This window comes from Polypterus senegalus, chromosome 5 (genome assembly GCF_016835505.1).
Source record: "Polypterus senegalus isolate Bchr_013 chromosome 5, ASM1683550v1, whole genome shotgun sequence".
Taxonomy (NCBI): domain Eukaryota; kingdom Metazoa; phylum Chordata; class Cladistia; order Polypteriformes; family Polypteridae; genus Polypterus; species Polypterus senegalus.
Window position 1 is genome coordinate 16,929,704 of NC_053158.1, and position 27,112 is coordinate 16,956,815.

Consider the following 27,112-nt stretch of genomic DNA (forward strand, 5'->3'; position numbering starts at 1 on the left):
AATCAATTAAGATATGCTGACTATTTATCAGTTAGCATAACTTCACCAATCTACCTGTATTAAACTTGTTAAAACTAATATGCATTGTCCCGAAATTAATACATTTTTTAAATATTACATTTCCAAGCCCCATTAAATGATTCTTTATAATACACACAACAATACTAGATGATATTGAATTTAGCTTGACGTTTATACAAAAATTACTTTATCACTGCTATTCTATGCCCTATTGCGTAAAACCATTTGACATCCTCTGAAAAACAGATTTATTTCAGAGATTGCAGATAGGAATTAGTCAATAAATGTGAATTCCAAATGTTTTAAAAACATCTCCAATGGACTTCATCATGTGGAGGTATAACAGAAATGTTTTCTGCACTGAATGAATATATGGTCTTGACCATCTCAAAATGGGATTTACTACTACAATGCTGGGAATCCGTTATAGAGCTGAAAAGAAGTAGAAGACTTTGTCAAGTTACCAGTTGTGCTAATATCACAATCAAAAAAGACAATAAACCTAAAAATTAAAAACACCTCTTTTATGAATATTTTATTAATAAAAGTTACATTGTTTTACTTCTTATTTTACAGAAAAAAAAATTGTCATTCTAATTTGACCGAGTATATATACAGTCAACTCCAGAATTATTGACAGATTAAATAAAATGGGTTAAAAATAAACATAACATAAGCAATATCCATAATGATTTAAATATTTCACATATAATGTTTGGATAAATTGCTTACCATTTGTCTAATAAAAATCACTCCTACAAGAACAGTTGTACTTTAAGAAACAATGTAGCCTCTTAAGAACCTATGAGGCCCTTCTTAAGAGGAAGCCACAAAATGCAGTGCCTGATGGTTACCAGGGATCTGTGGAACTGCAAAGGGAATTCTGTGTTGTGATCAGATGAGACAAACATTAAACTTTTTGATCATACACACAATTGACATGCTTGCCACTAAAAAGTGACTGCAGCACCCAACATACATGTAAATGTAAAATATGGTGGTGAATCACTCGTGCATTATCAGCTGTTATGTTGCAAGTGGTTTGGGGCTCTTGTGAAGATTGACAGGAGAATGAATGGGAGTGCATAACAGGACGTTTTATTCCACAACCAGAATGTCTCTCCCAAAAGGCTGAAACTTTGCCATGAATGTGCCTTTTCTAAGATAACGACCCTAAATATGCATCAAAATTAACACAGAAATGATATTGAGGACATAAAATCAAAGTTTTGCAATGGCCAGATATGAATACATTTGAAAACCTGTGGTGTGAATTGAAGAGGGTTACCCAAAAGCAAAATACCAAGAATACCAAAGAACTAGAAATGTTCCATATGGAGTAATAGTCAAAAGATCTATAACTTAAACATTACAGAGAGGCCCAGTGTTATTTTTTGCCAAGGCAGGCTTCACTAATTATGGGAGTCTCAATATTTCTGAAACTTGTGTTATTAACTAAACTGTTTTACTACAGAACTTATTTTCGTTTGAAAAGAAATGTGTTAAAATAAAAGACAAGGCTTACACATTTGTTCAAGCAAAGAATATTGCATGTATGGTCCAAAATACATAACATGTTTTAGTGCATTTTCAGGAATGATGCAGATAATTCTGGAGGTAACTGTGTATTTCAAAGCAAAAGCTAGTTTTGGTGAGAAGTATTACAGTAGCACTAAAACAAACTCTATAAGGATCCAAAATAATCCTCAGCAGCATTTATTAAGAAATAAACCCTTATTTCAGCCACTAGATGGAGCAAAAAGATAATTTTTCAGGTCAAGTAAGTCACTACTGCCTAGTTGGATGAATGTTGCCTACAGGGTGGCAAAAAAAAACAAAAATCAAGTACAAAGCACAGACTATCAAACGGTATCAAAATGAAGAAAATAAGTCTATATTACTGTACATTTTATATAAATCCATATAGCTTATATAAAGGGTATAAGACCATTTTCAAACAGTGTTTGAAAAACATCCTTGAATTAGAATATGTATTCAAGAAAGAAAAAAGGGGGCTTCTCAGTGCAGTATATGTAATTCCTTTCAGGGTTTATCTATGTGCCAACAATTTACAGTAAATTATAAAGAGAGATACATAATTTGATATTGATTTGATAAAAATATTGTCTAGATCAGTGGACTTGCACATTTTCAGATTATTATGTTGTAATCACTTACTTTTTTTGCTTGATAAAAAGAAGTCTCAAAGCAGCATAAAGCCTAGCTGTCCTTGTAAGTATACTGTCTCCAGATTCTTGAGCAGTTTCACTAAGAAGCAGGACACACTTTCCCAGAGTCTCATCAGTACTTGCATAACCCTAAAAAAGAGTTGCACATAATGCATATTTGTCATTTGAATCTTAAAATAACTTCTATTCATCATAATAGCAAAAAACATAACATTATAAATAAAGATAAAAAAAACTCATTGCAAAACATGCTATGTTACTTTATTAAACAATATAAGTGATGACTAAAATATGTTACACTGTTAACACTAGAATTACCAGAGCCTACAAAAAAACTCGTAAATCCGTCCCACCTTAAATCGCTTCTTAAAATCGTTCACAGCTCTCCACCAGCGTCTTTTGTCATCTAAATGTGTTAATAAAAATCAGGCAGCAAGCAGCCGGCTATTCCATCCCCCCACCAACTTAGAACATGCACAAACTTCTCCCAGCTCATGCCTTGATTGATTTTCTGGGAGTGAAGTGGAGTTTTAGAGTGGAAATAATAGATCGTTGTTTGGAATACACGCATTTCATGTCTGTTCCGTTTCTACAGTAATCTGTGTAAACACATTGTTAAAACAGAAACGTTTTTTATATTCTACTAGTAGATGACAAAATGTAGGCATAAACTATATAATGTATGAAGCCTGAAGTCCAAATATCAAAGAAATATTTTCACAGAAGGTACAAATCTAACACAACAATTGCGCTTTTATTCAAAAATATAACTGCAGAATAAGAGCATACTTGTTCTGTTATATTTGTACCTTTTGTGAAAGTGTTTGATATTTGGACTTCAGGCTTCATACATTATATAGTTTATGCTTACAGTTTGTCATTTACTACTATAATATGAAAAACATTTCTGTTTTAAAAATGTGTTTACACAGATTACTGTAGAAACGGAACACACATAAAATGCGTGTATTCCAAATAATGATCTATTATTTCCACTCTAAAACTCCACTTCACTCCTAGATAATCAATCAAGGCATGAGCTGGTAGAAGTTTGTGCACGTTCTAAGTCGTTGGGGGGATGGAATAGCCGGCTACTTGCAGCTTTTCTTTTATCAGCACATTTAGATTAACAAAAGACGCTGGAGAGGTGAGAACGGTTTTAAAGCGATTTAAGGTGGGACGGACCTACAAATTTTTTTGTAGGCTCTGGTAATTCTAGTGTTAAACAAATAAAGCATGACAAGCATGTAAATGAAGTCATGCAAAATATGCTCAAAATGTATGCAATGATCAGTGCTTACACACAGTAAGTCAATAATTGCACTGTACATGAAGCAAATTAGTTTGAGAACTTTTCTGGCAGGTGACGTGAAATTAAATGCTCTGGAGTTTAAGAGATTACCTTCCTTTAATGTAGGTAGTATAGGCCTTTGCATATTGTGCAACTCTGTGATGGCCAGTGTGATATTCTATGCTGTGGTGTGCTGGGCCAGTAACTTCAAAATAAGAGAGGCCCACCAAATTAACAAACTAACTAAAAAGGCAAACTTAATAATGAGATGCACTCTCAATCCCATGGAGGAAGTAACAAATGGCAGAATGAAAACAAACTGAGTTCCATTATCAACAATGCTGAACATCCTCTCTCTGACACTATAATAATTGGAATATATAAAGTCAAAACTTGGTGATATAAAGTCAGCGTCAAAATACATAAAGTCATTCTTGAATTCAAGGTTTGACTTTATATATTCCAACGCTGACTTTATACAGTATATTCAAGTTTTGACTTTATATATTCCGCCACTGAATTAATATAATCAGACTCTGGTGTTATATATTCAGAACACTGACGTTATATATTCCGAAAATCATTGTATTTGCCCGTTTGGCACCCCATAATATATATATATATATATATATATATTTATTACACACACACTGAGTGCGCTCCTGCTGCCCAAACAAAACACAGACAGATGCAGGACAAAAGTTCAGCACACACCTTATATTCAACCCCCGTAGGAAACACCTTCCAATGTTCCCAACGATACAGCATAGTTCTCAAGCGCTTTACAGAAAAGCACACTTTTATTTTCCTTCCTTCTCTCTTTCTGTCAGTTCACCTCCACTCCTCCTGGCACACTTTGTTATCCACCTCCCGGAATGAAGGTGGATGGCTCCTTTTATGTTGCACCTGGGAGTACTCCAGGTGGCTCATTAGAGAGATCTGGAAGTACGCCCATGTATGGCGGAAGCACGACAAAACAGGGCTCTGCAGCTCCCCCAGGTGGCACCCACCGAACCCAGTAGGGCTGTCCCAAACTACAAGTCCCATGTTGCCCAGTGAAGATCCTGGACACCACTGCTATTCAAGTGGACTGCCATCTAGAGGCCGGAGGGAGGTACTTGCTTTGTTTGCGCTCTCTCTCCACTGGCCCTTGATGTTCACTGGCGAACCGGCCAGGTAAGATCCCTCGCCATCCACCACTCTATATGTTATATATATTATACAGAGAGAGATTGTTTAAATAGCCAAATTTCTCCCTGAGGTCAAGTAAAGTATTATCTATCTTTTTAATTATAGCATGACACATGTATGAAGAAATGAAATGATTGATATAACATAATTTGAGGGAAGTAAAAAATCTTAGACCAGATTGATCATTTGTAAAGTGCATCTCATATAGAATATGAAAGTTAAAGTCAAACCCTTTTTCTACTCGATAGTTTTAGCACAGTAGTGTATGCTGTTTGATACAAGTACAGAGGTGATGCTAAATCTGATATGAAATAAATTTGCATGTATTCAATCTGTGCTATTTGTTTAATAAAAAATTATTTATTGTTGCAACTGTCAAAGATCAGATTATATTTTGGAGTGATTCAAGCAAGAATCCAAAAATTTATGAACAGTAATAAAAACAACATTCTAAATAACATTAATATAGTAGTTTTCCTAAAAATGAAGATACAGAATAATTAACTTATGTTTTCTAAAATCATCTGACATGGTTCTGCATCAAAAATAAATACTGATAGTAGAAGCTACTGGCATCAGGGGGAGCTTCAATACTGAATTTGAAGCTAGCTATTAGACAGGAGAGAAGTGAACAAGAGGAAAATGCTTGGCAGAGGGCAAGGTCAGCAGTGGAGTCTCTCATGGACATACACGCAAACTGTTACTCTTTCACATTTAAATGAATGACATTTATTCTGAATATAGTTGTAAAACCTATCAAATTACATGTGAAACCAAAACTAAATGTTCAGTTTAACCTAATCACAACTGTATATTTCACACAAAACCTTAATATTCTAAATTGTTCAAAAATCTAACCTGAAGTATTGAAACAACAGGGTTTAAGGCTTCCATAAATCTGTTCCATGATGAACTTGCCATTATCAGTCTACCTTGAAGCAAATAAATCATAATTTCCTTCGCTGTTGAAGAAACCTAGAAAACAGTGGGAATCAAACAGCAAAAACAAATAAAAGTTAATGTTTAATTGTACATTATCATTTTATTGGTGTTTCAAACATTTAACTTTTCAAAACAAAAAGACAGTAATTCTTTTCAACATAATTATGTTTTTTTAGACATTACAATGAAAGCAGAGATCAAGCAAAAATTTAAAAAAATGTAAATCTGATAGTATGTGGCAGTCTGATACCTCATCACTGGCTGTGTTCTGCCATGTAGCTAATGCTACTGACATAAATTTCAGGTCCCTGAAACCCTCAATTGGAATAAGTAGGTGTGCAAAATGAAAGTATAAAAGATATTAGTAACAAGAGATGGTTTTGGAATCATATGCTGCAAGGTCCAAAAATTATGTTACTAATGCTTTATTTACAACATGTATTATTGTAAATTCCTGAGTCTAATTAACTACTTCAGTAAATTTTGAATTTATTAGGAGAGCAAAATTCAATAGCGCTTTAATGTTGTGTCATCCAACAAATACTAATTCAAAGTCTAAATGCCCCATCCATTTTTCCTTCTACCCTAACGAGAGCCCCAGGCCCTCCGGCAGAGAAACAACCCCACAACATGATGCTACCACCTCCATGCTTTACTCTAGGTATGGTGTGCTGTGGATGGTGAGCTGCATTGGATTTCCGCCAGGTGTACCATTTGGTATTGAGGCCAAACAGTTTAATTTTGGTCTCATCTGACCTTAAGACCTTTTTCTACTTGGCATCAGAATCTTCAAGGTGCATTCCGGCAAAGCTCAAACAAGCCTTAATGTGGCCTTTCTTGAGAAGTGGCTTTTTCCTTGCGACTCTCCCAAACAAGCCACAATTGTAGAGCACTTGTGAAATTGTTGTCACATGCACACAATGACCACTCTTTGCCATAAAATCCTGTAACTCCTTCAAAGTGGCCATTGGCCTCATGGTAGCCTCTCTTACCAGTTTCCTCCTTGATCTTCTATCCAGTTTGGAGTGACGGCTGGATTCAGGGAGGGTCCTAGTAGTACCAAACACTTGCCACTTTATTATGGACTTTACTGTGCCCCTTGGGATTGATAAAGCCTTTGAGATTATTTTGTATCCATCCCCTGCCTTATGTCTGTCCACAACTCTATCCCTGGGGTCTTTTGAAAATGGCTTATCACTCACAGTCAGTTGTTTGCCGTCAGTTGCACTACCAAGCAAGGGAACGAATGCTCCAGGAACAGTGGTTTTCATGCTTCATTAATCATGCTGATTACAGCTGATCAGAGGTGAAAGGAAGCCACTAACCATCATTGACCATGGTGGTCAATTACACCTGATTGAGTTTAGGGAGGCGGCGGGGGTGATCCTTTATTAATTTCACTATTTCTTGTTTTTTTTATTTTTTTTTTATTCTTCTGGGGCCTCATGTATAAACGGTGCGTACGCACAGAAATGTTGCGTAAGAACTTTTCCACATTCAAATCGCGATGTATAAAACCTAAACTTGGCGTAAAGCCACGCACTTTTACACAGAACCTCATACCCTGTCGTACGCAAGTTCTCCGCTCAGTTTTGCCTAACTGGCGGCACCCAGCGTCAAAGCAGTGCTACTGTTCCTGTGTGGCTACACCTTATTTTCCTGACGCGCTTTATAAATACACGAAACTAACCGCATATTGTTTATTAGTGTAATGCATCTGATTGTAATTAACTTGTAACAATATAATGGTAGAGGGAACAGCCATAGTATTCCAAATACCATAACTGCTTTAGCGTTGTTACTCTCACTTCTTCTTCTTCTTCTTTCAGCTCCTCTTGTTAGGAGTTGCCACAGCGGATCATCTTTTTCAATATTTCTCTCACTGCACCACTCAGAGTATTTATATCACTGTATCTGAGTGTGAATCACAGCAGCAGCTGATCGGAAAGGGAATTATCGGTATACAGCTTCAAGGACACGCTGTCTCAGCCACTGCAAAATGTTTTAAAGCCTTTCCTGTACGGACCTCGCGGTTCAGAAACAGAAACAATATCATTTATAAGGTGAAATTCAGCAAAATATGTTTATTAAATTATACAGATAAAACTTTAACTTCATTTAAATAATCTATATTCTTCACTGGGAGTGTCGTTAAGGATAGAATAATTAAACATGTACTACGAAGATATTTCAATGTTCTTTAAACGCTTTTGAAGAATCGGCGCTAAGCTTACAGATGGCTTAACGCCTATTACAGAGCTGATTGTATGGCGATCGGTTACTTGGGAAAGAAAAGCACTGACTGCAGTGACGGCTATGCCAATATATATTGAATATAAAACAGAAAGAGAAAATAACAACACAGCTAAAAACACAGCGACAAATTTCGGCAAAAGTTAAATGCTTGTGTCATGAGCACAAGGCGGCTATGCAGCCATCCACTGTGCATAAGCTACCTTACTGACGGGGGCTAAGGAGCCACCGATTCTTCCTCTGCCCAGTGCCACCACAAGCCTAGAGCCGCCCCTGATTGTACTGCTGCAATAAATTATTTCATCAAGTGAAACACATGTTTAATAACGTGCTTTAACTCCTATCATCATGAAAATGATATCACGTATACATCTCAGTATTTTAGTTATTCAGAGAACTGTAATATCACGAATGTAATGGATTCTGTGTCCAGTTGGAGGAAGAGAGCCGGTTTAAAAAGCAAGTAGTGATTCACACACATAGAGCACATAGAAGATCAAATACAAAACAAAGCATTTAACGTGCTACTTTAATTACGATGTGATTTGAGAAACTGGTTAATTAAACGATTTTAAGATGAAGTTTATGATGTTCTACTTTAATGACAAAATAAACTACGTGATTAAAGTGGAAATGTCGAGATTGAAGTTGACATTTCGTGCTTTTTCCTCACTGTGTGCCTTTTTCCTCTGTACCCTTATAAGCTTTCATATGACACTCAGACAGTGGGCTTACAACTCGGCTTTTCACGGCGACTTTGATATGTGACTTCTTTTTTATTTCCGGCACTGTGCGATTTGTGAATGTGAGCTTTCAAGTTTCTCCAACACGCTATGTCACTCGATCAACTTCCTTTTGTTGATTATACCACGGTTTATTTGAACAAATAGTATGTTTTTCCTTTGCCTCCACTTGGTATTCGCAGAAATTCTTATATTTTCCCCGTGCTTTTCCCATTGTCTTTTCACAGAAGGCTGCGCTTAAGGGCGATTTATATTGATTTGCATATTCAAATAGGCGTAATTCTGGGAGGATTTGGGGCGTTACATAATGCGCGTGCACGAGCGTTAGTTTTCACGCTGGTCAGGATTTATGTAGCGGAAGAACGTGGAAGTTGGAGTACGCACAGATTCCTGCATCTGGATTTTTCTGTGCATAAGCACATTTCAGCTTTTGTGCTTACGCCATGTTATAGTGCGAGTTCTACGCACGGCGTTATACATGAGGCCCCTGAACTGTAGCTGTGATATCTTTCACTTGGATGTTATAGATTGTATTGACTAAGTAAAGCTGGAAAAAATATTGGTTTGAGTGTTTAAGGAAGTAAAGCAAAAAAAATTGGAATATTTCGAAGAGGGCGATTCGTTTCTAAAACCACTGCATATAACAATCAAGTATACATGAAAATGAACACAAGTGGTTGTAGGAACTGGTGGCGAGTAAGTCTTTTAATTAAACAAATATTTCAATAAATGTCTGATTATCCACTTAAGAAACTAGTGGTCATGATGACAATCAGTTACTGTTATTCCACAGAACTACTGCATTATGCAATTGTCAGAAAACTGTCATTTTTGGAAAAATATTCAGAGAGAAAAAAATCAGCCCTAAAAGCATTAAATTATTACCCATTGCAGGAACTATTATCAAGTCTGCCAATCAAGTCGAAATTACTGACTATAATGTAGTGTAATGCACATAGGGACTGGGCAGTTAGTGAAAAGATGAGCGCCGACGTCTAAAGTGAGAAGGGAGAACTGTAACTCAGCTCCACCCAACAACAAAGCAGTACCGCAGATAGAACTAAATGTTTTATACACATAACAAATTCAAGTACCTACATTCCGACCGTGCAAGCTTATTGAAAATACTTAATTAAAATTATGTCATGTGTATAATGCGCACCCCAATTTTTAGAGAACTAAAATTAGTGAAAATGGTATGCATTATACATGTGATTTTACAATAACTATTTTTAGGAATCTGCATTTACCACATTAGAATTATGGTGAGCAGTAACAGGCTCAAGTCAAAAAACATTCTTGGATGAGCACACTCTCATAGACATACTCATATGCACTGGATAAATGTGGAGTCACCCATTAAACTAACATGCACATATTTTGAATGCATGAGAAAACAAAGTACAATATACCAAGGAAACCTAATAGAACACAGGAGTATGCAAAACTCAGACTGTAGCAGTGATAGTAATCACATACTGATTCCAGGGTCTATAAGGTAGTAGCACCAACCACAACATCTGCCCCACCTGCTAACCACATTTCAGAGTATAACAAATGTTAATATATTATTCAATGTACACTTACCTGTTGTGCAGAATCTTGAAGACCAAATGCACAAATTTCATAAAGAACTCTACCATGCAGAAGGAAATGAATCTCATGGCAAATAGCTGACACTGGCATTGTGATATTATGAATCCCCAAGCATTCCTAAACAAAGGAAATTTAGGAATAAAGAAATTATTATTTCACATATCTTAACAGGCTAACAATACTATGATTAGTTTGCAGTTAATTTGACAACAGAAAAAGACATTTACTCATCATCAACACTACATTCTTTATCCTTCTGCATTAGCAAAGGTGAATTCCCCACTTTACTTCTATTCTAGTATAGGGACATAAACTTGTTAGGATAAAATAAGGAAAAGTGCAGGAGATAATATATTTGACAGTAGTCAGCGAGGCCTACTCTACAGATCCCTATCTTATATATAAAACGTCTACGTGTGGAAGTGTGTGTGTCTGTCCGGTCTGGAAGTGAGAGGTGGAGTCAGGGTAAGGGCTCCTCCTCCAAGGAAACAAAAAACTCGCTTATCCACTAATAATACAAGCGGGGCCAGCACGTCAGCAAAACAAAGCCACAGAAGGAAGACAAAAGTCCCTTAGCCGCTAACACCGGCGTAATGGTATCCCTTTTATTTTTCCTCCCGCCATTAATGCACAAGTGACGCGAGCACGTCTGCAAAACAAACCCTCCTAGGAGAGAGACGCCCAGAGTAGTTCCTTTCAATTACCCGATATCTCTACATTTCAACTTTTTTTCCCTGACGATTTCAATAGTTTCTTGGACCCCGGGCTTTTTACAGCATGGGTTTACAGAGCTAGTAATGGTTATAAATGACAGGGGTTTAACACAGGAGACACTGGTCTCTGAGAGATGACAACTTAATTCTTCAGAGATACATAATGTTCAAACTTCCAACTACTCCAAGATGAGAATACATATCAGATGTTGCACCCTATTAAACAGAGCTACTCTGTGTTGAGAATTCCAACTTTTTACTTTTAGGAGTAGATCACAACGGAATTGGGAGTTTGTGGTGAAATGAGCAATAAATCATACTGGGCAGAGCCCAGTAAATTCACTTTTGACCAATATAAGCCTTCACTTTTCTTGTACTGTAGTCTTGACTTTTCAGGAAAAAGTGATATATGAGCAAAACATGATTTCCTAGAGTCTGACCTACAAAATGATTAAGTGAGAAGACAGAAAAAAACAATACTCAGGAGACTTCATTCATTTTCTTGTGCATATCTGTGCCTGAAAGTAAGGTGAGCAGAATTTTTTGGGCCAATCTGGGGACATTGGGGTTGTGTGGGTTGTTTTGGGGCTAGAGGAGAGTAGAATCTACAGATCACGAGTATGGACTTTAAACACTACAGAGTACAAAGCAAAAGCTTATCACGTGATTTCTCACCAAAATTGCAGGATGTGGTAAAGCATGACCTCCGTCAAAACACCATACACACACGCCGAATTCAAATTATCGTGGTGATGAGATACATTCAAAAAAGTGAACCAGCTGAAACCGGGGATGAAATTTTTAACCGGGGACAAAATGGAGACATGTTTCTGAGAGGGGACTGTTGTCCGAAAAAGGGGACTGTACGCGGAAAATGGGGACGGATGGTCACCTTACTGAAAGGCCTGAAAGCCATCTAATGCGTTTTTTTTTTGTCTTTTTTTTACTCTCATTTTTTATTTTGGAAATGCATCCATTCAATGGCAAGGAACAATGTTCTCTTTAGTGGGCTCTTCTATCAGTTGAGGCACTCACATTCAAAGCAAGGAGTGGTATTTTGTTTTACATGACTGGGTATTTAATAAGCCAACGGAAACTAAGAGCAGTGAAGATACGTAGGTACAACTATTTAATATGACTTTACACTCAAAGAGCTGCTTTTTATCAAACACTACACGTTTCAGGAAAAGATATAATTTGGGTAATACATTAGAACAATCTAGACGAGAATTGGCCATTCAGCCCAACAAAGCTAGCCAGTCCTATCCACTTAATTCTTCTAAAAAAACATCAAGTCTAGTTTTGAAAGTCCCTAAAGTCTCATTTGGTAGCTAATTCCATGTGTCTACGGTTCTCTGTGTAAAGGAAAACTTACTAATGTTTGCATGAAATGTACCCTTAACAAGTTTCCAACTGTGTCCCTGTGTTGTTGATGAACTCATTTTAAAATAACAGTCTCGATCCACTGGACTAATTCCCTTTCATGATTTTCATGTCACCTCTTAATCTTCTTTTGCTTAAACTGAAAAGGCTCAGCTCTTTTAATCTATCCTCATAATCCATTACCTGTAGCCCTGGAATTAGCCTAGCTGCTCTTCTCTGGACATTTTCTAGCGCTGCTATGTTCTTTTTGTAGCCTGGAGACCAAAACTGCTCACAGTACTCCAAATGAGGCCTCACCAGTGTGCTATAAAGCTTGAGCAGAACCTCATTGGTCTTGTACTCCACATATTGTGCTATATAACCTAACATTCTATTAGCCTTCTTAATGGCCTCTGAACACTGTCGGGAAGTTGATAGGGTAGAGTCCACTACGACTCCAAAATCCTTCTCATAAGGTGTACTCTCAACTTTCACATCACCCATTGTGTATTCATACCTAACATTTTTACTTCCTTTGTGTAATACTTTACATTTACTAACGTTAAATTTCATGTGCCAAAAATCTGCCCAAGCCTGTATGCTGTCTGTAATGATTTAACAGATTCCAAATTTTTTACCAATCCACCTACCTTGAAATCATCTGCAAACTTAACAAGCTCGTTACTTATATTCCTATCTAAATCATTTAAATTTATTAAAAATAGCAGCGGACCTATTACTGACCCTTGTGGAACTCCACTCTTAACATCAGACAATTCTGATAAGGTTCCTTGCACCACTACCCTATGCTTCCTGTGTCTGAGCCAAATCTGTACCCATCTAAAAATATCACCCTGAACTCCCACTTTTTTTTTGTTCGATGCCCAACCTGTCCGGTGGCACCTTATTAAATGTTTTTTGAAAGGCAAGATAAATAATATCATATGCTCCACTTTGATCCCATCCTTTTGTTGCTTCCTCATAGAATTCCAGCAGGTTAGTAAAACACGACCTCCCTCTTCTAAACCCATTCTGACTGTTGAGTAAGACTTCTGTAGTTGCCATTTGCTGCTCAATCTTATCCTTAATAATTCTTTCCATTAATATTCCTGTGATGCATGTTAAGCTCACTGGCCTAACTAGGGCTGCAGCAATTAGTCGACGTAATCGATGACATCGACTACAAAATATCATCAACGCAGATTTTTTGTTGTCGGCACGTCATAAACAGAACCTTCAATAGCGGCTCCAGTCACAAAGAACCACATTGGTTTTTGTAAATGCAATGCACTACATGAACGTCTGGGGCAGTATCATTTGTTATTGTTTGTCAAGACTGCACACAGTCCTACCAATGAAGAAGAATGTCTGAGGAGAAGAATGTAGAGGAAAATAAACGTGGATGCAATGGCCAGTCAGACAGAGGTGGGGGAAGGAGATGGAAAAAAATTGAGACAAAAACTTTCTAAAGTGTGGGAGCACTTCACCGAAAAAGAAAAAAAAAGCTAAATGCAGATTATGCAAAGCAGAGCTTTCTTTTCATGGCAGCACCACTGTGATGCATGAGCATATGAAACGCAAGCATCCTGGAGCTGTGATGCAGCCGTCTCTTGAGAATTTATGCTAGCGCTGTTAGTTAAGTTAGTTAGGGTCAGATCAGGGGCCTCATATATAAACGGTGCGTACACACAGAAATGTTGCGTAAGAACATTTCCACATTCAAATCGCGATGTATAAAACCTAAACTTGCCGTAAAGCCACGCACTTTTACACAGAACCTCATACCCTGTCGTTAGGGGGGTTGCTTGGGGGAGAATGGGGGGAGAAAAAAAACGCGGTCACTGATTACAACCGCAAGAAGGTATGCGAATGAATATGAATAATGTTGCATCTGTGCCACACTGTTTTCCGAAATATACTATAAGGTCATAAAATGAACAATTCCAAATATCATATATACCTATGTCTCTGTTTTTTGTCAGTGCAGCTTTGACATCACTGAACATAAGGCGCATACTAATTCAGTGTAAGCAGGAACACTCAACAAAATTGAATAAAAAAGCTCAAGTGACAATGTGATACGAATAAAGCAGATTTGCCAGCGTTTCTGTGTCAGTTTTTATCCATCCAGATCAGAGAATTTTCAGTTCGATTGTCTCAAAACACCACTCACATCTATAGTTTCAGCTAATAAGTTACAGCGGCAGATCCTTTGGGGCGGCGGGGGGCTAGTATGTATCATGATCATGAGTGAGAGAATAAAAGTGAAAAAAAAAAGGTAACTTTTACAAGTACTATACATTTACAGTGGCTGTTACAGACACAAATCAATGTATGTGTTTATTGTATAATATTAACAATAAGAGCAACTCACTACTCAAAATGGTAAATATACGAGGCAGTCAGGATCGAACCAAGGGACTCTTGATTATAAGTCAGCAATTCCTATAGCTGCACCACGGAAGCTATTGTATCGTCCTTGAACCTTTTGTGAAAGTGTTTATTTGATCTTTGCACTTCAGGCTTTACACATTATATAGTTTATGTCTACATTTTGTCATTTATTACTAAAATATGAAAAACATTTCAGTTTTAACAATGTATTTTTTGGTTAAGTTAAATGCACTTTTTTGTTTAAAGACTACATGCACTTTAGTTTGTATTGTTTAATGCATTTCTTTTTATTGTGATGGTCACACTAATATAAAAACCTCAGGGTGACATTCACAGGCTGACAGACGTGAGCAGATGAGGTAAGGCATGCACTGGAGCCCAGAACAGGATGTACAACCACAGGTCACAGGCATCAAAATAATCAGGCATGAAATAATCGTGACTAATCAAAAAATAAATTGGATGATTAGTCGACTACCAAAATAAATCATTAGTTGCAGCTGTATTGCAAACCTCCTTAAGAACTCGAGGGTAAGTATTATCTGGTCCTGGTTTGTTTAATTTGAACCTATTTAATCTGAGTAGTACTTCTCCTTCTATAATTTCTAAATCACTCCAAAACTCCTTAATAATCCCATTTACTGCTGGGAAGTTATCCACTTCCTCACTTGTTAAGTTTAGAGCATCCACTATTTCAATGTCTGTATTTTTTAATTCCCTTTACTATTCCTGATGCACTTCACCTCCTCCTCGATGTTCTTTTACTACCAAAATACTGATTGAATCTTTTAGGGTCACCTTTCATCTTATCTGCTATATTCTTCTCCAACTGTCTTTTAGCCTCCCTAATATCCTTCTTTATGGTTGTCCTCATGTTCTCATAAGCGCTCTGTTTCACTTTTGAGTTATTAGTCTTGTATGCCTTATACAGCTGTTTTCTCCTTTGCAGCTTCTTTTTTTAACTCTTCATTAACTCACTGTGGAGTTTTTTAAATTTCTTATAAATTCCAAATGTAGGTGTGTACCTGTCCTGCAGTATACGTAAATCATTTATAAACCTGTTCCACTGCTCCTGGATTGTCCCGCACACTTAAAAGCTAATCCCAATCTATCCTGCTTAGACTTTGCTGCATCTACTCAAAATTAGCCCTACCAAAGACAAAATTAACAATTTTAGTCTTTTGCATCCACACTCTTACAAAACTCTTAGAACTGTATTATATTATGGTCTCTTGACCCTAGTGGTTCAATTACCTCTACACCCTCAATTCTATCCTGATTATTACAAAATACTAAATCCAGATAAGCTTCATCTCGCGTTGCTGCTTTACCTGTACTGTGATAAAACCATTAACTGATTACTTCTAAAAACTCCTGCAATTGTGCTTCACTATTTGCAAGGTTATCCCAGTTTTCAGATAATTAAAGTCCCCCATGACTATAATATCCCCGTGTAAACTTACCTTTTTAATATTACTAAGAAGATGCGTGTTAAAATTACTGTTTGCATTAGGTGGTCTGTAATACTCCTAAAATGAGGCATCTTGCCCTAATGCTTTCCAGGCAAATCCACATGCCCTCACTAAGATGGGACTCATGGGACTCATCATCCAACTGAAGAGGGCCTGATTTTAAATTTTGTTTGACATAAACACCAACCCCACCTCCTTTTCTGTTCTGTCTATCCATCCTAAAAAATGTGTATCCCTATATGTTACACTCATCCCCATTTTTATTATTTAGCCAGGTTTCCGTTATTGTTATAATATCATAATTATGCTCTGCTACACACAACTCCAACTCCTTGCCTTGTTTTTGATACGTTTAGCAATACTTATAGCAATACGTCTAGCAATTTTTAATGTGTTACTCCTTCCACATTTAAACGTTGGGGTGGAATTTACATTACTCCCCATTTTTATTTCTACACTGTTGTTTGTTTATCCATGTATAGTTCTAAACCTGGCCTGTCCTTAACTCCTTTCCCCCCCACCCCTTCCCTAGTTTAAACAATCCTCGACTAACCTATACATATGCCTCTCCAATACATTGGTGCACTTTCCGTTCAAATGAAACCCAACATGGAGGAACAGGTCCCATTTGTTCCAAAAGGAGTCCCAATGCCCCATGAGCCTATAACCCTTCTACCCTGCACCAAGATTTGAGCAAAAAAGTTAAGCCTTCTAATCTCCTCAATCTGACCTGGACTGGTGCGTGGCATAGGCAGAACTTCAAAGAAGACTACATTGTCAGTTCTGCTCCTCAGCCTGGCACCTAACTCTTTGAATTTGGATTGCAGAACTGACAGGCTACCCTTATGTATATCATTTGTTCCAAGAGCCTATCCACCCTTCCAAGGAGATCTCCCACACCTACACCTGTTCACCCAGAAGTCAGTCAACACAGTGTGCGAGACTCTGTGTCTCTGGAGCAAACCTACATTTCAATCCCCGTAATGTTCAAGTCCTCAACTATCACTACCTCTCTCTAAATGGGAACTGGTTTGAGGTGGTCCGTTGGGGCTCCTCATCTCTTCCTACCACCTCAGTATCATCAGAGACACCGTCCAGCTCCACAGAGACTTGAAAATGGTTTGACACTTCTAATTCTGGGGTTGATTCCCCCGGGCAGTGTGCACCCTTTACCTTACGCCTTGTGATCATAACCCACCTATCTCTACCTGTCTATCTGGCATCTCCTCCCGCACCACCTGAGGGATGCACACTATCTCTCTTAAGGACACCTGGGCCAATTCTCTACTACAACACAGGCCATCAAACTCCTCCTCCAGTTCAGAGACACTGAGCTTCAGGTGCTGGATCAGCCGGCATCTCCTGCAAATATAGCGCTCATAGACGACTGGCTCCTCCAAACCATCATCTAAAAAGTCCAACTTCCAACAGGACTTGCATTGCACTGGCTTCATTATTAAAACTTGATTTAGGACTATTAAAACTGCATTAACTTTTTCTTTTTTTTTAATTAAAAATAAAATGATTTAACAAGGAAGTTAGATTAAAAATAACTGCTACTTCTATTTTACACCTTCTGCCCTATTAAGCTCCTGTAATATTTTCCCTCTCAAATGCTAGCTGTTTGTCCTTCTATGAAGTTAACTTTAATTTTCTCTTGTCTGTTTTCCTAACTTTGCGCTCCTCTTATTCCTTACTTAAAAGCTCTCCACTTGCATGGTTTGTATTTCCCCATATTAATGAACCCTTACGCTGTCGCTCACTTAACAGATCTACCTCTGGACCGCTAAGAACAGTTCAATCTAAAATAAATAAATAAAACTGGCTTACTGAATATCTTCTGCTCATTAATTCCTTGCGCCTGATCGGTTGTCTTAATGCAAGCCTCTTGCCTACACACTGTTGGGCTTTCCCCTTAACTGTTTTTTTATTGTCAGACGCCACTTTTTTTTTTTTTTTTTTTTATACTAAGGAATCTCTGAATTTTTTACAACTGTTTGGTTTCCTGAAAAACGTTTGTCAATTATGATAGTGATTTTCAAGTTGAACACAAATATTATTTCAGATTGACTGTACCACATATGAATTTGGAGAAACATGAAATTAACTTTTATTGAATTTTGCAAGTTTAAAATCGATTAACAAATGATGACATATTGCAATAGCACAAAAGAGCTAAACATATTTTTCTGCTGGTTTTGTTTGTATTCAGGTACTGATGCTTCATGCTTCAGTGTTCAACAGTACCTGGCTAGCATTGAGGATCTTCCACCAATACTAGCCAAGCATCTACTTCCTAGCAATTGCCTTTCCATTATTGCAATGTCATGGTAAGTTTGCCATTGACCGCACCAAGATTAGCAGGGAAGAAGTCCAAGAAAACAAATTTGAAGTGAAATTTTGTCAATATGCTTGTCGCATACAAAAGCATGAAGTACAGCAAGCTGGATGCAGTTTGGTGCTCTGCGGTTAGAGGAAATTCTCAGCAATATCCTTGATTTCTTTCCACACAATTTCTTCTAGTTTGGCCCTACTAGCAGATCTTCACATGATTGTCACTGATGATGTGTCTGACTTATAGATCAACACAAAAAGACTTCCTTAATCTTAGCACCTGTTATTCATGGAAAATTCTGTCTCAAATAACAAAATCCTTTGCCTTCTTTGCTTATCGATTTTACTAAATATTTCATCACTCATAATTCTATATGAAGATGCGGCATAACATCTACAAGTGGTTTATATGCCTCACTGTTCTGCCCTGAAGACAAATAATTACAGAGCAGCCAGTTCTTTTTAAAGAAAAATCTTTAGAATAGCTACTCCACTTTCAAATGAAACTAGTAAACTTGCCATATCCGAGTAGCGCTCATAGTAGTGGTACAACTAATTTTAGATCCCCTCAGATGCTCCAGTTGTAGTTGTTTTAATGTGTATGTACACTTAAAAAATGAGAGGAAACCACAAAATTTGGAGGTTGCAGTAAACAGTGTGTGAGAGGAAAATATAAAGGTGATTTTTGAGATCAAGATGCCAAAATCCATAAGAGATACCTAAATGTATTCAGGATGTAAAAACTTCTTTGTCCAATGTTAGGGGAAAGTAAAAACAAATAAAAGAGTAAAAAAATATATAAAGAATAGAGTAATGCAATGCCTGCCCCTCCCCTTACAATTTCAGCCAAATATGACATTCTAGTTTTTTGTTTTTCTTTTTTTTTTTAAAAACCACATGAAGTTGTTTTACAATGATTTTTTTCAAAGAGCATCCCAACAATAAATAACTGATCAGCTCTTTTTCAATTCACATATTTCATGATTCATATGGGTAAAAAAGCTTAGCAGTCTTAAAAACAGGTAGATTCTGACCTTTAAAGTATTCAAAGTACAAGTGTAAGCTTCCAACTTTATGGCTGTAACAGGATGGGATATCAGCCGGAGGTACACTTTCTGACTTTCAGCCTGTAAGACTGGACTGGCTTGAGCAGATTTCCAGCTATAAAATTTGGAAAAGAAAATTATTTAATAATAAATTCAATGATCAGTGGTGTAATCCTGAAAAATCTCTTGAGAATTTCTAATCTAATAAACTGAGAACTTTGTTGCAAATACTATAAAACACCTTTCTTACATACTTTCAAAAGTGATGACTTAAATTCTAAAATTAACTAATTCAAATGGATACATTAGTGACAGAAGTCAAAAAAAAAGATTAATCTAGGCTGATATAAAAATAAGAAAATATTTCTAATAATTTACTTACACCTGGGTCCCTTTAACATGGAGAACTCTTATTTTAGGTGACTTTAAAAGTGAAAAGAGGATCAAAGGTGGTAATCAAAACATGCTAATATGACAAACAGGCCATACATATAAATTAATCAACTTTCACCATTTCAATCACAAAATCAATCATAAACAAGAAGTGTGCTGATATCATAGGTTGGTTAATATGGCTAATATTTTGATTGCTTATTTTATCTAGCGTTTACAAAATTTAACAAATCATCAGAACACATAATTGTAATGCTAATAAACTCTTCATATTATTTCTTTCTTGCAGAAGTTATGCATAAACATCACATGAAGAATATCTCTGAAACACTGAATTGAATAATTGTTGTACAAACCCTAGGAATATGGCAGTTTACAAAAATGTTCTTTAAAGCATTTTAAACAGCGCAGTATGGTCTACTTGAACAAATTCTATACCATCGGGTGTATTAAATCAAAGAAAATAAGTTATTTTTCAGGAAAGTTATGAAGAAAAAGTAACATTTACAAACTGACTATGTAACAGATAGATAAAGAAATGAAAATGCAAATACTTAGGTGTTAAAGATTTTTCCTGCTAAATTTGCACATTAGTAAAGTTTGAAAATACTTATTTTAATCAGAAATACTTGCATGTGTGAACAGATGCTTATGACTTCCTTCACGAAATGTAAATATTGATGATATGGAAGGCTCTCCAAAGCATGATCTGCCAAATCCAGCAGCTCTACGAGATTGTTTTTTTTCTGTTGAACAGACACAATTGAAAAAATGTAAATAAATAAAACAGCATTACAGGTACAATTCTTTGTTATAGTAAAGACAAAACACCAGTGATATTTGAATTTACAACACCAAATCAGAGAAGGCTGGGACGGTGTGGAAAATGCAACAACAACCTGCAGCGATTCTTACATTTACTTTGACTTTTATTTCCTTACAGACTGTATAAACCGAAAATATTTTATGTTTTGTCTGATCGACTTAATTTCATATGTATACATTAATTCTGGCATTTCAGGCCTGCAACACATTCCAAACAAAGTTAGGAGGGGCAAATTAGGTCTCATAATGAGGTAAAATAATTAAATAATTATGCGATTTCAAACGGGTGATGTCAACAGGTGATTGTGATCATGATTTGGCACCCATGAAAGGCTGAGTCTTTGAGGAGCAAAGATGGGCAGAGAATCTCCAGTTTGTCAACAAATGCGTGAGAAAAATTATTGGAATATTTACAAACAATGTTCTTCAAAGAAAGATTGGAAGGGATTTGCATATTTCTCCGTCTACAGTGTATAATATCATTAAACGATTCAATGAACCTGGAAGAATTTTAGTGAGTAAAGGGCAAGGTCGCAAGCTTAAGATGAACACCCGTAATCTCTGATCTCTCAGACGGCACTGCGCCAAGAACCATCACTCAATTAATAGCGGAGAACACCACATGGGCAAGGGATCACTTTGGCAAACTTTGTCCAGCACTACAGTACAGTAGAGTTTCATTTACAAATGCCACTTAAAAGTTTACTGTGCAAAAAAGAAGCCTTATGTTAATCATATCCAGAAGCAGTGTTGTCTTATTTGGGCCTGGAGGCATCTGTGATGGACCATCACACAGTGGAAATGTGGATTGTGGTCAGATAAATTAGTATTGCAGAAAAAATGGATGCTGTGTGCTACGGACCAAAGACAAAAAAGATCATCCAGACTGTTATCAGTCAGTGCCCTTGGCAGAGGTAATTTATACTTCTGTGATTTCAACAATACAGAAAAGTACACTGTTCTTTTAGATCAACATACGTGGATCTTTTCCAGAGATGTCCATGCATTTTTCAACAAGGCAAAGGAAACCCACATTCTGCACAAATGACAAAGGCATGGCTGTAGAAGAACATGGTCTGGATATTGGCCTGCCCGAAGTCCTGACCTGTCCCCAGTATAAAATGCGTGGAGAACTTTGAAACAAAAAAATGCAACAACGACAAACCCATACTGTTGCAAACTTTAAAACATGTTTGCAGAAAGAATGGGACAAAACACCTGAAACACTTCATTGTATCCTTAGGGACAAAATGTCTTTTAAGTGTTGTGAGAAGGAATTGTGACATTACAAATTGACGAATGCTTTACTGTCCCAACTTTTTTTGGAATGTGTTGCAGTCCTGAAATGCAGGAAAGGATATACATTAACAAATGAAATTAAGTTGACCAGACAAAACATGAAATTTCTTGGATTAAAACTGACTGCAATGAAATAAAAATAAATATAGGAATCACTGCATGTTTTTGTTTTTTTTTTGCATTTTCCATTTCAGCCAACTTTTTCTGATTTGGGGTTGTATGTTAAAAAACATTAAAAGTTGCAAAAGAATCATTGGCAGTTGCAAAAAACAAGACATTTACAGGAAGCAGGAGTGTTGTACAAGAGAAAAGTCAAGTAAGTGTGCAACCTGAAATTACCCTAGCCCACTCAAGAGTACAGTATCTGCAATTCACTTTTAGAATAACACTGAAAGCCTCTCCAATTAACAGTTACGCAATTAGACAGAATTTTAATATCACCAATCTATCCTGTAGCAGGAAGTGATTTGGATTTCCTTGATTCTTGTATTTCAAATTAGTGATCTGCAAAATTCACCATTATTTTTTGATGTGACTATGCTGTGTTTGGCAGTAATCTTGTTCACCAAGTATTTTCCTTGAAATTCATAGTGCAGCCAGTTTAGACAAACATTATGCTCTCAGTGAACATTAGTTGACCATAATGAGTTTATGAATACTGCCACTGGATATACAACATTGATTCCTGAATGCTCATTCATGTGCTGCTGCACCACATGACTTATTTTGTATGCTGTCAAATGAGTGCGTAATTAGCCATGAGTCATAACACAGCTTAAAGAAGCCCACATGTGACCCTGTGAAAAAATAATAATGAAAGATTTATTACTATTTACTATTTATGAGGTATTTCTATTTTCTTGATGGAAGAAAAAATTGGTATATATCTGAACAGATACAGTATATTGAACACAAAAAACATGCACCAAGTGCGCCCAAAGTCACGGCTTCAAACAATGGAATTAGCTAGCCACATAGCACAGCTTAATGGCACAGATAAAGACTGGAACGTTGTGAGCACAAGCAGATAGGCATACTGTATATTTTTAAACTTATTTCTACTTTGTGGCCATTTATTGCATTTTGTTGTGATTTGTTCCATCTGTGTCTTTTGTTGTTTGAGGCATTTTGGTACAGTGGTTAGCAATGCTGCCTCACAGCTCAGGACACATATTTGGCCAAAATAATCGGTCTAGCATGGTTGGCAGATGCTTCCTTAGCCTGAGGGAAAATTAAAAGACTATTACACCATTATACAAGGTTCAGTTCCTCCTTACTCATAGACTTCAATGCATTTCACCAAGTTACGTGAAGTTCCTGAAAATTTCCACCATTCTGTAAGAAACTTTGCAGTGTTCTCTATCATTATTTAGCACCAAACTACACAGGCATCGCATGATATTTCACACATCTGCTTTGTGACTTTGTTGTTCCCATGGCTTTTTATGCAGTTCACTAAATTTTAGTGTTGCACTGCTTATGAATTTAGTATTTTTCTTATTTTTTCCTTTCCGCTTAACAGAGATTTCACGTACCTAAACTATTTTATACTCCCTTGCTTTTTAAAATTAACAAGTCACAGGACTGACAATTTAATACTCACCTCACGTTTTGTTTCCTTAATAAAGTTACAGGTACAATCAATTGAATAAACAAGATGAGACGTCTTCTTGTACAAATTTACATTTTCTGGATTTATTTGTTCCATGTAAGAAACGACAGACTCGTGAATGTTTGGAAATGTCATGCTAAAGGACATATCCATACTAAGAAAAAACAGTGCAGTCCCCATGTTTTCGGTTAACACATCACAGGCCTAAAGAAAAACAAGTCTCATGAATAGAAAAAAAAATTAAATTGAAACAAAATGATAATATTTCATACAGAACAAAATTAATCTTAGATAAAATAAATACAATAGTCTTTCAGAGAACTGTATTATTATCTAAATATAACTATGAGAGAAGGAAAGTATAATCTGATAATTAAAAAAAACAGATTCTGACCTTTTCCACAGGTAGAAGTGTCTGTAGAAGTCTTATAGTGAAAATAGCAGTCCCAATATAGGACATTCTGAGCTGTATTAAAGTGGACTCTGGAATATCCGAATTTATTTTAGTATAGAAGTAATTCAAGGTGTCAGCAAGGGACTCGTGCGAAGAAAGCAGTTTTTCTTTCTGGAAGTCAGAAACAAAATACAGATCGACAGATGACAAGAAATACTAAGACTCCATTGTGTAAATATCTGCTCTACTAGATTTACACCACCAATTTAATGTGACTGCCTAATCTATAGCACAGTTTCTTGTACTTTTTGGTGCATGTCATATCCTAATATTTGATATATAGATATATATAGATATATATATATATATAGATATATATATATAGATATATCTATAGATATATATCTATATATATATATATATATATATATATATATATATATATATATATATATATATATATATATATATATATATATATATATCTATATATACATACTAATATTTGATACTACTTCATATTTATTGCTGTTTATGTTTCTAACTTAGACTATCACCAAGGACTTGTCCTTGAATTATAATAAGTGATATTATATTGTTTAGACATTAATTCTAAATACTGTATTTATATCCAGCATCAGTGAGTAAGAGGCAATTCTGTATTTTACATAGCAATTTCACAAAAACACTTTCAAAATATACATATCCAAGCCATATAATATCATATATATCATATATATATCTAACTATACCAGGTTCCATGGGAAATATAAATCTTTCTCCTATGAAACACACAATAAGTGGCCACTTTATCAGGTATGCCAATCTAATGCTGAACTGGTTCCTCTTTTGTCTCCAATAGAGTCTATATATATATTCAAAGCATCAATATTTATAGACTGCTGTAATACAATAATTATGGTTTTTGGTTCTTGCTCACTCAAAATCATCACACAGTCCCTGCTGCATTTTATATATATATATATATATATATATATATATATATATATATATATATATATATATATATATACCACTCATTCATGTGGCAAACCACCACCAAGGACTTGTCCTTGTTTTATCTCATCCCAAAGGTATACTATGAGACCTTGATCTTAAAACTGGTAGTAAAACCAAAGTCACTGTTAGGTACTGTCACAAACTGGAACAAGAGCCATAGCAAGGTTTGGGGCATCCACCCATATATTGCTGTAAAATTGAATAAACAAGTGATAGTACTGGTGTGCATAGATCAGAGACTGGAACAAGAGCCATAGCAGAACTGCCCTCCTGCAGAAGGGAGTGAGGTTTTATAGGGAGTATTGGGGAAGTGACGTCGTTCTCGGGGCCAGGACAGGAACTGACGTGTTCAAAGTCAAGGCACTGGAACCTGGCGGGATTTCCTGGGAAAGGTCTGCAGGGAACTCAGAAAGAAAGTTAGTGCACCCCGCCGCTCCCTGGTTGGGTGAGTCAGTACTATTCCCCAAGCCCTTTAGCTGCCTCCTACTCGCACATGTGTGACAGTACGCAGACCAATTTGACAAGATGCATCCTTGGATTAATGCTTAAACCAAATTCTGAACCTATCATCTGTATGTTGCAGTAGAAATTAAGATTTGTCAAAACAGAAGGTAGTCTTCCAGTCCTTAATTGTCAATTTCTGGTGCATGCATTTCAAAAGCATTTTCATCTTCTTGTTCTTCGCTGACAGAAGTGTCAGTTTTGTATTCTTCACAAAATGTACTTTGGGGTGGCACTCAACACAAAATGTGCTGTTATAGAATCCTGCCATATGTTTACTTGCTGCATCTGCAGCTCTGATATCGCTCTCTTGGTCATCATGCTGTTCAACAGAAATCATGCTACTCGAAAGGGAGAAACTGAGAAGTTGATCAACTGTAATATTGTGATAAGCATTCACCTATTCCAGAATTACAATATGCTATAAACTAATGGCATCATTAGAGGATTAGGAAGTAAAAATGTGATGCAGATGTTTGGAAATCTCAGTATTTCTGTAGGAGAAGAAACAGACAATCTACCAAGAGCAATAAAACCACTATAAGTATGGCCACTGACAATGTAAAGTGGCAGACAAAACGTTAAAATGAAACCTAGATGTACACATGTATGTGAAAGAATAAATTACAAAAATTGGTAATTTTAATAACATTAACTTACCAATTCCCAGGCAATTAAACTGTCATCACTCCACACACTTTCTGATACACTGTATTCCACAAGTACAATATTAACTGATAAAAGTTCCAGGATGCGGAAAACTGATTTCATATTTTCTAAAAGAAAACAAAAAAAAAACATTTAAATTAGGCATTAAATATTTAATTCAACATGAAGTAATTCAATATAAAAAAATGTCTTTCATACCGGATCTTAGAAGGGGTACAGCATGTTCCAGGACTGAAACACTAAATTGAGCTAATGTGAGCTGCTGTAACTGAAGCTGTAGCAAAGCTTCAGTTTCAATTTCTGATAGATCAAGGTGGGTATTGTCTAGAGGGGAATTGGCTGGAAACCTTGAAGTTGCATCACCCTGAGAACTGCTTCTACTGTTAAAAACAAATATATACAAATAAACCAAGAAATTAATAAATAAACAAACAATGATGGATTTTTCCCTTTCTCTTTGCAACTTGACAAATCAAGGCACACTAATAAGAAACACTACCACAGATTAATACAAAACAAAAAAGAAATAAAACAAATTGCAGACCCTGTATTAACATTAAGATCACCAAATAAAAGTGTTGTACCTTAAATGCCATTTGTTTTATTTTTTAAAAAGTTCAGATTTCTTTAATTTCCCTAGAATATTTCAAATAGGTACAAGTAACACAGATCAGACTTGTTGCCTAAGACGCAAATGTTAATATGCAGACATGCCTAAAATGTGTAAAGTGACTTAATACTACATACAGTAACATAACATTCTCAAACTTTCTTAATACAATTTAGCGTCCCAGGGGCCAGAGGTTAAAACATATTTTCTAGTCACAATTTATGGGAAAGAAAGAAAATTTT

At 36.2% G+C, this 27,112-nt stretch overlaps 1 protein-coding gene across 1 annotated transcript in view; it reads right to left on the reverse strand.

Moving 5' to 3' along the window:
* rttn (rotatin) overlaps window positions 1-27,112 on the reverse strand; it is a 149,932-nt gene that overhangs the window by 93,132 nt on the left and 29,688 nt on the right. The window contains exons 10-18 of the mRNA XM_039754351.1: window positions 26,459-26,640; window positions 26,252-26,367; window positions 24,071-24,241; window positions 23,668-23,880; window positions 20,574-20,686; window positions 19,536-19,662; window positions 10,218-10,343; window positions 5,551-5,667; window positions 2,200-2,339 (exon numbers count right to left, since the gene is read on the reverse strand). Of these exons, the coding sequence (XP_039610285.1) occupies window positions 2,200-2,339; window positions 5,551-5,667; window positions 10,218-10,343; window positions 19,536-19,662; window positions 20,574-20,686; window positions 23,668-23,880; window positions 24,071-24,241; window positions 26,252-26,367; window positions 26,459-26,640 (1,305 nt within the window). The remainder of the gene's footprint in view (window positions 1-2,199; window positions 2,340-5,550; window positions 5,668-10,217; window positions 10,344-19,535; window positions 19,663-20,573; window positions 20,687-23,667; window positions 23,881-24,070; window positions 24,242-26,251; window positions 26,368-26,458; window positions 26,641-27,112) is intronic.